The sequence below is a fragment of the Cetorhinus maximus genome, chromosome 5, assembly GCF_964194155.1.
Source record: "Cetorhinus maximus chromosome 5, sCetMax3.hap1.1, whole genome shotgun sequence".
Classification (NCBI taxonomy): domain Eukaryota; kingdom Metazoa; phylum Chordata; class Chondrichthyes; order Lamniformes; family Cetorhinidae; genus Cetorhinus; species Cetorhinus maximus.
This window is the reverse complement of record NC_135883.1, coordinates 34,026,935-34,040,455: the sequence shown is the minus strand read 5'-3', so window position 1 is coordinate 34,040,455 and position 13,521 is coordinate 34,026,935. Positions and strand designations below refer to the sequence as shown.

Sequence of the window (13,521 nt, the reverse complement as noted above, 5' to 3'; positions counted from 1 at the left end):
GTTGATTCTCAGTTGTGCTGTGAGGTGGACTAACAAACCACTCGGTTGTATTGATTCACTACAATGCAGCAATTCAAGAAGAGAACTTCAGTAGCAGCTAGGGTTGATCAATAAATACCCATCTTGTCAGTGATGCTTATATCCTACAAAGGAACTGAAAAAAAAAAGCATGCCCGATTTCAACCCGTAGCATAGTTCAATCATACTGCCCCATGCCATACTGTCATCGTAAGGCACAATTCTATCATATATATCAAGGGATAGTACTATCATATTCAACCATGATATAGTATTATCATACATGTATGGTGTAGTGCCACCATATCACCCCATGATATCAAATAACCCCTCATCAGCCTATCATTCAGATAAGCACCATTATAGCTATGAGCTTACAACCCTGTTATCACTGAGGGATGTGGCAAGATGTTAGAAGAAATTGAGGGACGAGAGGTTCTCATTTCCCAAATGTGTGTTTGTGTTTTAAGCGATTGAGTTGTGATACCAATGTCTTCATAGTTATCAATTGGACCAAAGTGAAAAGTTATCACTGACTGGTGCAAAAGAAATTAGTCCTGATGATTTTGAGAATTCAAATGTTTAATGTACAGCAAAATCAATACAACTGTGTTTCTCACGTGTTGGTGCAGACTCGATGGGCCGAAGGGCCTCTTCTGCAATGTGATTCTGTGATTCTGAAATTCGATGGAAATTAGCTGGCACTATTCTTGTTTGCTCAAATAGTGTGTTGGTTACAGAGAGAGTATCAACATTGAGCACAGATTTAACTCGTTGAGGGCTAAGGGATTTATTTAATTTTTCTCTCCTCTACTGAATCCCACTGGAACACAATTCTGTAGCTGCAGGAAATAAACTTTTTTTATGTTTAGAGGAGGATAGTGAAAGGAATGCAATACAACTTAGCCTGAGTATGTCTTCACCTAGATATCCACATTTGAGCTTTTTTCCAGCCGGGATTATTAGATTGTGGCAATCTGGCCGTCCCACCCCTCAATCCCTCCCTCGAACCCAACGTTACTGAGCCAATTGTAATACCGGCAATGCAACCTTGGCAGGCATCAGCCAACGCGATGCAGACAAGGGATAAGCACTCTTGATCTGTGTGGCTGTTGTACATTTGTTTACCCACTCAGCCATTGAACTGGAGGATTTTCTTTTGCGGTCTTTGAGACCACCTGTATAAAATAATTGTAATCATGCGTGAGATGTTAAAAAAGCATGTACAATTATAAGCCAAAGAAAATTCAAATCTTGGTAGATCACATAAGTCTGTGTGGTAAAATTTTGCTTGGCAAGAAAAATCCACTGGGTGGTGCCAGTGATCTGATTATTGTGAAGTTTAAAATGAAACTAAAGGGCAGAACATGAACAGTCCTGCACTGTCCTTACACCCAGCCAGTGGGATCTGAAACGCAGGTATGGGCATGTACAGTATATTGGAGTCCTGGACACACTGGTACTTGATTAGTTTTTTTGGGTGAACCATTGAACCCAGCTCCCACCTACCTGTTTTGATGGTCCAGGTGGACATTAAAGATCTGGTGACGCTATCTGGAGAAGAGCAGCAAGTTCTGCTGGCATAAAAACAAAAAACTACTGCGGATGCTGGAAATCCAAAACAAAAACAGAATTACCTGGAAAAACTCAGCAGGTCTGGCAGCATCGGTGGAGAAGAAAAGAGTCGACCTTTCGAGTCCTCACGACCCTTCAACAGAACTGAAGTATAGTTAGGAGAGGGGTGAAATATAAGCTTATATTTTATACCCATTTTATACCCTTTCCATGGCTGTAATATTCTTGTGATGATGTACACGCTACAGCTATGGCCGAGCTGACGACTTGCCTGAATTCAACCTAATTGCTCCACGTTTACGTAAACCCAGAACCAAATGTTGGAATTCTGACTGTAAGAGACTCCTATACCTACATGGTATACATTACATTAAACTATCCTTGAGCACATACCTGTGTGAGAGTGTGTATGAGTACTGTGCGAAAGAATAGCGAGGGGAAGGATGATACTAGCTCTAAGCTTGGAGAAAGGCTTAATTTTCACTCCATGGCCTATCTCTGTGATTTGGGAAATGCCCTCTTCAAAGGCCTTTCTCCATTTTTGCGTTTTCCACCATTTATGTGCTGCCTTATCTTGCAAGGTAGTGTTAATATATTGGAAATTTGAAGAACATATAAAATGAGTGTGTGTTTGTGCCCAAATGAACATGCACTACATTGTGCATCTAGGGTTATTTTTTTGTCAGGATGCTTTTGAAGATGCAAGTATGACAGTGGTTCTGCTATGAAAGTTCTATATTCTAGTATATAGATAGTGCGCACTGCTGGAGCATGGGCTTTGGAACAGTGGTAAAGCTGCCAGAGTGCTTAGCATATGGCTGCACTTAAAGTGGTACAGACTGTAAGGAAACATTTAGTGCATGCATGACATGCCCACCTACTTGGTGTATGGAAATGGTGGGTGGTCTTATTCTGACAGATTTTCTAGTTGATGATTTTCCATCTGATGGCCACTCAGGATCTCTGAATGTTGGGTTCAGGTTACACCACTGTGCCCCACACTGCCTACGCTTCTGTCTTTTGGGGAGGATATCCCAGAGTTCTAAACATGTCTCTTATCAGGACCCCTGAAACGACACAGTTGCATCCATGAAACATGGGGTTGTTACTGCTCCTGGCTGATTGCTTGAGGATGTTTCCAAGCTTTAGAGAACTGCTTGCCTGTCACAAACAAACCTGCCCATAATGGCTGCTGCGGGTTCTTTGCTGGGACAACATCAGAAATTTTGCTCCACCTCTGCTGCCCCCCGCCGCCGCCAATCCCTCATTGAGGAAGCTCCCAGCAGGAGGGCCAATCCCAGATAGGAACTCACTGTGAATATAAATCAGTGCTGATCCAAAACTATCCAGTGAACTCAGATCAAGCACGTGCAAAGGTTACTGTCAGTTCCTTTTAAATGCCAACAATGGAATGGTTAATGCATTGATACTTCAGTGAAATTTCAAAATGTTGATAATTAAATGGCCATAACAGTATAGACAAGGAGAAATAAGTCTCTCGGTAACAAAGCAGCAATTTGATAAAACCCTGAATTACACCATCAGAAGTCACTGTAGATTCTGGAATATAATGTAGGAATGATAAGCCAAACTGTAATTTGATTTTAAAATGTTCTCAGCAAATAATGCTGTTGCTATCTTCTATTAAAGCAGCTCACAAGAATAAATGCTACAGGAAAACTCAGTTCAGTTACATGGCAACAGAGAGAGAGTGTGTTGGGGATGGAGGGGAGAAGAGAGAGTGTGTGAGGGGGGAGAGTGAGAGTGTGTGAGGGGGGGAGAGTGAGAGTGTGTGAGGGGGGGAGTGAGAGTGTGTGAGGGGGGGAGAGTGAGAGTGTGTGAGGGGGGAGAGTGAGAGTGTGTGAGGGGGGAGAGTGAGAGTGTGTGAGGGGGGAGAGTGAGAGTGTGAGAGGGGGGAGTGAGAGTGTGTGAGGGGGGAGAGTGAGAGTGTGAGAGGGGGGAGTGAGAGTGTGTGAGGGGGGCAGAGTGAGAGTGTGTGAGGGGGGAGAGTGAGAGTGTGTGAGGGGGGAGAGTGAGAATGTGTGAGGGTGAGAGAGTGAGAGTGTGTGAGGGGGGAGAGTGAGAGTGTGTGAGGGGGAGAGAGTGAGAGTGTGTGAGGGGGAGAGAGTGAGAGTGTGTGAGGGGGAGAGAGTGAGAGTGTGTGAGGGGGAGAGAGTGAGAGTGTGTGAGAGGGAGAGAGTGAGAGTGTGTGAGGGGGAGAGAGTGAGAGTGTGTGAGGGGGAGAGAGTGAGAGTGTGTGAGGGGGGAGAGCGAGAGTGTGTAAGGGGGGAGAGTGAGACTGTGAGGGGGGGAGAGTGAGAGTGAGAGTGTGTGAGGGGGGAGAGTGAGAGTGTGTGAGGGGGGAGAGTGAGAGTGTGTGAGGGGGAGAGTAAGAGTGTGTGAGGGGGCAGAAGAGAGAGTGTGTGAGGGGGAGAGTGAGAGTGTGTGAGGGGGGAGAGTGAGAGTGTGTGAGGGGGGAGAGTGAGAGTGTGTGAGGGGGAGAGTGAGAGTGTGTGAGGGGGGAGAGAGAGAGTGTGTGAGGGGGAGAGAGTGAGAGTGTGTGAGGGGGGGCGAGTGAGAGTGTGTGAGGGGGGGAGAGTGAGAGTGTGTGAGGGAGAGAGTGAGAGTGTGTGAGGGGGGAGAGTGAGAGTGTGTGAGGGGGAGAGTGAGAGTGTGTGAGGGGGGAGAGTGAGAGTGTGTGAGGGGGGGCGAGTGAGAGTGTGTGAGGGGGGAGAGTGAGAGTGTGTGAGGGAGAGAGTGAGAGTGTGTGAGGGGGGAGAGTGAGAGTGTGTGAGGGGGGGAGAGTGAGAGTGTGTGAGGGGGGAGAGTGAGAGTGTGTGAGGGGGGAGAGTGAGAGTGTGTGAGGGGGGGAGAGTGAGAGTGTGTGAGGGGGGAGAGTGAGAGTGTGTGAGGGGGGGAGAGTGAGAGTGTGTGAGGGGGGAGAGTGAGAGTGCGTGAGGGGGGAGAGTGAGAGTGCGTGAGGGGGGAGAGTGAGAGTGCGTGAGGGGGGAGAGTGAGAGTGCGTGAGGGGGGAGAGTGAGAATGTGTGAGGGTGGAGAGTGAGAGTGTGTGAGGGGGAGAGTGAGAGTGTATGAGGGGGGAGAATGAGAATGTGTGAGGGAGGAGAGTGAGAGTGTGAGAGGGGAGGGAGAGAGAGTGTGTGGGGAGGGGAGAAAGAGTTTGCGTGTGTGAGGGAGAGAGAGTGTGTGGGGGGGAGAAAGTGTTGGGGGGAGAGCGAGTGAGTGTGTGTGGGGGAGAGCGAGTGAGTGTGTGTGGGGGAGAGCGAGTGAGTGTGTGTGGGGGAGAGAGAGAGAAAGTGTGTGTGGGGGAGAGCGAGTGAGTGTGTGTGGGGGAGAGAGAGTGAGTGTGTTTGGGGGAGAGCGAGAGTGTGTGTGTGGAGTGGAGGGAGAGAGTGTGTGGGGAGAGAGAGAGTCTGTGTGGAGAGAGTGTCTGTGTGGAGAGAGAGAGAGTGTGTGTGGGGGGAGAGAGTGTGTGTGGGGGAGAGAGAGTGTGTGTGGGGGAGAGAGAGTGTGTGTGGGGGAGAGAGAGAGTGTGTGGGGGAGAAAGTGTGTGTGGGGGAGAGAGAGAGAGTGTGTGTGTGTGTGGGGGAGGGAGAGAGAGTGTGTGTCTGTGTGTGGGGGAGAGAGAGTGTGCGTTTGTGGGGGGGGGAGAGAGAGTGTGTGTGTGTGTGTGTAGGGGAGGGAGAGTGTGTGTGTGTGTGTGGGGGAGGGAGGGAGAGTGTGTGTGTGGGGGAGAGAGTGTGTGTGTGTGGGGGAGACAGGGAGAGAGTGTGTGGGGCAGAGGGCGTGCGAGTGTGTGGGGGGTGAGAGTGTGTGGGGGAGGAGAGAGAGAATGTATGTGGGGGGAGGGGAGGGTGTGGTGGCGAGAGAGCGAGAGCGTGCTGGTGTGAGAGAGTGAGAATGTGTGGGGTCAAGGGGAGAGAGATTGTGTGGGGGAGACAGGGAGAGAGTGTATTGGGGTGGAGGAGAGCGAGAGAGAGTGTTGGGGGGAGAGAGAGAGAGAGTGTGGGGGTGGGTAGAGAGTGCAGGAGAGAGAGTGTTTCACACTAGTTCCTTGGCTGTGATGGCCTGAGGATGTGAAACAAGGTATAGTGTTCGTGTACCCTGCCCGAGCTTTACATGGAATTTACAGCACGGACACAGGCCGTTTGGCCCACCCCATCTATGTTGGTGTTTATGTTCCACACAAGTCTCCTCCCACCCTTCTTGATCACACTATCAGGGTAACCTTCAGCTGCTTTCTTCCTCATGTATTTATCAACTTCCTTTAATGTATCTATACTAGAATCATTGAATGGTTACAGCACAGAAGGAGGCCATTCAGCACATTGTCTTCATGTCAGTTCTCTGCAACAGCAACTCAGCTAGTCCCATACCTCCATCTTTTCCCTGTAGCCCTGTAAAATCCATTCTCTTCAGATAATTATCCAGCCCCTTTTGAAAACCGTAACTGAATCTGTCTGCACCACACACTCAGGCAAGTGCAATCCAGATCCAAACCACTTGTTGCATAAAGAAGTTTTTCCTCATGTCGCCTTTGGTTCTTTTGTTAATCACCTTAGAGTTCTCAACCATCTGCTGGTGGGAACAGTCCCTCCCCATTTATTCTATCTAGACCCTTCATGATTTTGAACAAATCCCCTCAACCTTCTCTTCTCCAAGGAGAGCAGCCCCAGCTTTGCCACTCTATCTACATAACTGAAATCTGTCATTCTCGGAAACATTCTCGTAAATCTTTTCTGCAGCCTTTCTAAAACCTTCACATCCTTCCCATTGAGGCCAAGCCAATGTTTTATGAAGGTTCATAACTTACTTCCTTTTGTACTCTGTGCCTCTATTTATAAAACCCAGGATTCAGTATAATTTATTAACTGCTTTCTCAACCTTTCCTGCCACTTTCAATGATTTATGTACATACAAATACACTCAGGTCTCTCTACTCCTGCATTTCCTTTAGAATCATAGCCTTTGTTTTATGTCACCTTGCCCCGTTCTTCTGACCAAAATGTATCACTTTACACTTCTCTACATTAAATTTCATCTGCCACGTGTCTGCCCATTCCACCAGCCTGTCTCCGTCCCCTTGAAGACTATCACGATCCTCCTCACAGTTCACAATACTTCCAAGTCTTGCATCATCTGCAACTTTTGAAATTGTGCCCTGTACACCCAGGTCTAGGTTATAAATCTAAATCAAGAAAAGCAGTGGCCCCCTCTATATACCATCCCACAGTCAGTAGTAAGTAATGTTTTCTGTAATTCGTGTTTTTAATAGGCTTGAATTAAGACTTAAATTGTTGCATAATGAAATTCTAGCTATGCTAAAGACTAATGATTCAAAATACCACATGGTTTGAAATAAAATGCCTACTAGCACTAATATTTTTCACTTAAAAAGCATAGTTCTCCTGACATTTGGGGACTCAAATGATTAATACATAGGAAAGCAACGTTATAATAGATTTAGAAATAACATGGCTAACACATTATCTTAGAGCTCCTGTGCCTCAAAATTTGGCACTACACCCCTGCGTGGCAATATCGTCAAGAGAAAGTTTGTCCCTGCGCTTTTAACAGATTACATAGCAAAACTCAATTCTGGTGGAGTCCAATGAACAACGTCAGTGAGAGGCCCATATTATGGCCCACTCAGTTCCACATTATGGTTGTTTCCATTTGTGAGTTCCTTCACCAGGGTGCAATTCTCAGACTGGCAGTAGGTAACGATTTTAACGAGTATGTTTTGAAGTTGCTTTGTGGATCGAATTGTGTAAAATATTTTGGATGTGTGAATAAATAAAGTGGGGAAATAAGCCAATTAAACCTTATTGCAAAATTCCCAAGACAAAGTTCTGGAAATCCAGTTCGGAGCCAACTCCACCAGTTGAGCTCTAGGATCAGATGAAGGGCATTGTGAGTGGGATAAACACAAACTGAGAAGCACTGAGGGATTACACTACCTCCTGCTGGATGCTCATAAAGGCAGATTACGTTGCTGATCACATGGGACTCAGTATAGACTATGAATTCTAAGGATTACAGAACTGGAAAAGGTTTCCACATAATTCAGTCCGTGAATTGGGCTGCACTGAATTACTGGCTCAAACTGGCAGGAGATTTCCGGCAAATATTTTCATCTGTCAGAGCATTTGTCAAGAAGCTAGAGGTAATTGGAAACCCATTTCCCATCCTGGATACCATTGAAAAATGTCAATGAAAATTGATTGTTGACAAGGTATTACAGATTCCTTTGAACGGGTAATGTTCCCTTTTACGGGGAAATGGTGTCTTTTGTTTGGCAAACCATTTTTTCTGTGTTTGCCAATTGCTGGAATAGTGCCTGCACATTCCCGTCAAAATAATGAATTCAATGTGAAGTTTCTTGAAGAGTTCTTGTGAGACATGATAAAATGTTGTATAAATTTACACTTTCTTTTCTTTGGAACATGCTGAAGTAAGTCACATGTAATATCATTGCAAACAAAACAGTTTGTAGCGATTTAGCTGCTTTTCCTACTCATAAGATAAAGATGGGTGCCTAGAACCTTTGTTTATTTTGTGGTGAGCCTCAGGATTTGAAGCTGGAGTAGGAACCATCTGTGCTGGGGTTGTGTACATTGGGCGGAATTCAATTCCCCCCTTGGGAGAGGGCTAGGAGGTAGGGTGAGGCTTTAGAATCGGTGGGGAGGAGGGCATGGGGGTGTGGAGTGCCATTGCCTCCCTGACTCCCTGCAATTTGGCCAGAGGTGGGGAAGGTCAAGGTTGGCTGTCTTGTCCAGAGGCCGATTCAGGCCCTTAAGTCGTCAAATAATGGCCACTAAAGGGCCTTATCCCACTGCTGCTGTTATTCTACCAGGGGTGGACTAGGGTCGTACACTACAAGGCAAGGTCACCCAGTAAGAGCTGGAGGACTTGCTTTGGGTTTGGGGGTGGGGTCCTCCTCATTGGGCACCCTGTGGCACATGGAGGGCCCACCAGTGGTAAGGGCCACTCACGCTGAAAGACACCTCCTGCTCTCACCACTGACCCACCCCCCCAGGTGTTGTTTGGTACTACCACTGTGCTAAATGGGATAGATTTCGAACAGATCTAGCAATTCAAGACTGGACATTGAGGAGACGCTGTGGGCCATCAGCAGGAGCAGAATTGTACTCAAACACAATCTGCAACCTCATGGCCCAGTATATCCCCCTCTCTATCATTACCATCAAGCCAGGGGGTCAACCCTGGTTCAATGAAGAGTGCAGGAGGGCATGCCAGGAGCAGAACCGGGCATTCCTAAAAATGAGGCATCAAACTGATGAAGCTATAAGACAGGACTACTTGTGTGCCAAACAGCATAAGCAGCAAGTGATAGGCAGAGATACGCGATCCCACAACCAACGGATCAAATCTAAGCTGTAAAGTCCTGCCACATCCAGTCTTGAATGGTGGTGGACAATTAAATAGCTCACTGGAGGAGGAGGCTCCACAAATATCCCCATCCTCAATGATGGAGGAGCCCAGCACATCAGTGCAAAAGATAAGGCTGAAGCATTTGCTACAATCATCATCCAGAAATGCCAAGTGGATGAACCATCTCAGCCTCCTCCAGAGGACCCCAGCCTCACAGATGCCAATGATCAGCCAGTTCGATTCACTCCGTGTAATATCCAGAAATGGCTGAAGGCACTGGACAGTGCAGAAGCAATAGGCCCTGACAATATTCTGGCAATAGTACTGAAAACTTGTGCTCCAGAACTTGCCGTGCCCCCAGCCAAGCTGTTCCAGTACAGCTACAACACTGGCATCTACCCGCTATGTGGAAAATTGCCCAGGTATGTCCTGTACACAAGAAGCAGGACAAATCCAACCTGGCCAATTACCGCCCCATCAGTCTACTCTCAATCATCAGTAAAGTAATGGAAGGGGTCATCAACAGTGCTATCAAGCACTTGCTTAGCAATAACCTGCTCATTGACACCAAGTTGGGGTTCTGCCAACTCAGGGCCACTCAGCTCCTGACCTCATTACAGCCTTGGTTCAAACGTGGACAAAAAAGCTGAACTTCCGAGGTGAGATGAGAGTGACTGCCCTTGACATCAAGGCAGCATTTGACCAAATGTGGCATCAAGGAACCCTAGCAAAACTGGAGTCAATGGGAATCAGGGGGAAAACTCTCCGCTGGTTGAAGTCATACCTAGCACAAAGGAAGATGGTTGTGGTTGTTGGAGGTCCATCATCACAGCTCCAGGACATCACTGCAGGAGTTCCTCAGGGTTGTGTCCTCGGCCCAGCCATCTTCAACTGTTTCACCAATGACCTTCCTTCCATCATAAGGTCAGAAGTGGGGATGTTCGCTGATGATTGCACAATGTTCAGCACCATTCGCGACTCCTCAGATACTGAAGCAGCCCATGTAACATTCACGCCACACAAGTGTCAGGCAATGCCTATCTCCAACAAGAGAAAGTCCAACCATCACCCCTTGATGTTCAATGGCATTACGGTCATTGAATCCCCCACTATCAACATCCTGTGGGTTACCATTGACCAGAAACTGACTGGACTAGCCATATAAATACTGTGCCTACAAGAGCAGGTCAGAGGCTAGGAATCCTGTGAGGAGTAACTCACCTCTTGACTCCCCAAAGCCTGTCCACCATCTACAAGGCACAAGTCAGAAGTGTGATGGAATACTCTCCATTTACCTGGATGAGTGCAGCTCCAACAACACTCAAGAAGCTCAATATCATCCAGAACAAAGCAGTCCGCTTGCTTGGCACCACATCCACAAACATTCACTCCCTCCGTCACTGATGCACAGTAGCAGCAGTGTGTACCATCAACAAGATGCACTGCAGGAATTCACCAAGGCTCTTTCAACAGCACCTTCCAAACCCACGACCACTGCCACCTAGAAGGACAAGGGCAGCAATAAATGGGAACATCACCACCTGGAAGTTCCCCTTCATGTCACTCACCATCCTGGCTTGGAAATATATCGCCGTTCCTTCACTGTCGTTAGGTCAAAATCCTGGAACTCCCTCCCTAACAGCACTGTGGGTGTACTCACACCACATGGACTGCAGCGGTTCAAGAAGGCAGCTCACCACCACCTTCTCAAGGGCAATTAGGGATGGGCAATAAATGCTGACCCAGCCAGCAAAGCCCACAGCCCGTGAACGAATAACAAAAAAAAAAAGGCCCTGGCGAGCCCCACAAGCCCACCTTGATTTTGGAGCTTTCTGCACTCTGGCTGGTCCAGGCAATACCAGCAGTGGTCACTGCTCCCTGTGGCGTGGCTGGGACTGAAGAGCTGTCGGCCCTCTGATTGTCCAGCAGCTCTTGGAGGCGGGACCCCTATCCTTGAAGGGCCTAAAACCCGGACAGCAGGCATTTAACTGCTTGATTGTCATTGAATTCCATTGGGGCTAACGAAAGCGGCCACGCAGCATTGCCCTGTGCTGGTGGACGATGCCACTGCTACAGCATTTAAATTATGTGAAAGGCTTATAGCCAGTCAGCAGCCCATTATACATTATTCTTGATTTTTATTTCTGTTTCTGTTGATCTATCCCCTTGAAAGCCGCCATGAATCTCAAATGTATCTTTTATTTGCTTGCTTTTTCTCACTTTACCTCCTTTTGCCTTCTGCTAATGTTGCTGCAGTTTAATCATGTCTTCTATCGAGCACCTCTCAGATCATTCTTTTTGTTTTCCTATGCATTTCTTTTTTGTCTTTCCCCCTTTCCCTTGCGCTGTTCCTGTTTTTAAATTTTCGTTCAGCTGTAATATCTCCTGAGGAAAGATTTTAAGGCCTGAAATGTTGACTAATTCCTCTTTTACCATGGGTGCTGCCTGACTGGGCAATTTCTCCTTCTGACATTCACCTCGCTTGCAATGAGTTTTAGTTTGGATGTCTGATTTGTCTTTAGGGACGAGAGAAAATAAATGCATGAACCAACAAGAGTTTACATATTTTTTTTCTTCCCATCAGCATTTTTACCAATGGAGACCTGCTGATTCCCCCTGTGAGATTACTTCTACCAAAGTATACTATTCAAGACTGGAATCGTGTTCTTGCCTTGATCACAGAAAAAGTTCACTTGCGCACTGGAGCTGTTCAGAGGTAGACTTTTACTCTCATTAATTAGTCAAGTTCTGAGAATGCTAAATACCACTGTGTTTCTGATATCGCTCGAGCTTTGTGCCATTGTTGGAGATTCTAAAAGGTTACAGTGGGTAGGAATTGTAGTTAGCATATCATTTCACACAGTTCACCAGCAACATAGTGTCGTTCAGGTACATAATCACTCCAATTAAAAATAACGGAAGAAGTGTGAGGATAATAGTATTGTTTATATCGGTTAGAATGAAATGTTGTTATCCAAAATTATTTTATTTTCAAACTAAACTTAAGTTAGGACTAAATTTCTTATGAAGGCTAAAACTGAAATAATATTCAAATAGGATTAAGAGGTAACACTAAAGTTAAAATTATTTGTATGACAGATTATACTGGGGATCTGCAATTTTCAGGTCAGATGATGGAAATTGAAATGGGTGAATAAAATCATTCAAGCCGTACTTAATTATTTCTCAACATTACGTCTGGCCCTGTGAGCTGTGTGTGAAATGAAACAGTTGTGGTTTTTTTTGTAAAACATAACAGGATGAAAAGCATGAAAAGACTGGAATAAAAGCATGGAAAGCAAACTCTGAATTTTTGACTAGCATTTCTTCTAAGATTAAAACTAATATGATGACAATTTGGGAGTAATAACCGTAAACTAAAATTCAAAGAGAAGTTCTTCTTAAAACAGACTGCATGAAAGGAGACTAGGGAGGGGACTAAAATTAACTTTTCATCTCAACGGAAAACAGCAACGTGTGAAACTAAAATAAAACATGCTGGAAAATAATCAGGAGGCTTGGAGCATCTGTGGAGAGAGAAAAGCAGAGTTTGTGACCTTTGATTAGGACTGGGAAATGTTAGGAATGTAATAGGCTTTGAGGGAGTGAAGGAGAGGGAGTTTGGGAAGAAGAACAAAAGGGAAGGTGTGTGTTGGAGGAGGGCAGAAGAGATTAAATGATGAAAGGCTTCATTGTGCCAGGTCAAAGGGAGTGGTAATGGGACAAATAAAGAAAGAAAATATGTGTTCAGAGGAGGTGTGAATGGCAGGGTCCTGAATAGATGCTAAACAAAAACAGAATTACCTGGAAAAACTCAGCAGGTCTGGCAGCATCGGCGGAGGATGCTGTCCAAGGCCAGGGATAAGAGAGGAACAAGAAGAAACAAACTAAATGATTTTGTCCCTGTTTTGTTTCATTTTCTTTCCTTTTTTTCCCCTCTCATTTGTCTCTTATTTTCTCGACTTGCTTTTGGACAGTAGCTGTTCAGGATCCTGCCATTCACACCTCCTCTAGACACATCTTTTATTTCCTTACGTGTTCCATTACCACTGCCGTTGATCTTGCACCATGAAACATTTTACATTTAAGCTCTCCTGCCCTCCACCCTATCACAGCGTTCTTCCCACCCTCCTCTCTTTCACTTGCTCAAAACTTATTTTATTTCTAATGTTTCACAGTTCTGATGAAATATCATAGATCTGAAACACTAACTTTGTTTTGCTGTTCACAGAGGCTACCAGACCTGCTGAATATTTCGAACATTTTCTGTCTTTGTTTCAGTTTTCCCAGCATCTGCAGTATTTTGCTTTTGTATTATGCAAGACTACCTCCACGATCAATTGGGAACTCCACTAATGTTCAGATTTGGCTAGTATTGAGACGTTGATCTCTTGAGCCTTTGTAGTTGTGCACTTTGTTTACTTGGGCAGGGGACAATATAGAGCTGGCAGTTGTTAACTTAAGCTTACTGTTGGAACCTTCTTCACACTAAACCCACCCACTTCAAACATCC

The 13,521-nt window shown here is 45.9% G+C and overlaps 1 protein-coding gene across 8 annotated transcripts in view; it reads left to right on the top strand.

The window, feature by feature from the left end:
* dcdc2c (doublecortin domain containing 2C) overlaps positions 1 to 13,521 on the top strand; it is a 247,501-nt gene that overhangs the window by 67,964 nt on the left and 166,016 nt on the right. For all 8 annotated transcript variants that reach the window (XR_013576581.1, XM_078541685.1, XM_078541684.1 and 5 more), the window contains exon 6: positions 11,593 to 11,724. Coding sequence is in view for 7 of the 8 variants with exons in the window: in XM_078541685.1 (XP_078397811.1) it covers positions 11,593 to 11,724 (132 nt within the window). In the remaining variant the exon portion in view is untranslated. The remainder of the gene's footprint in view (positions 1 to 11,592; positions 11,725 to 13,521) is intronic.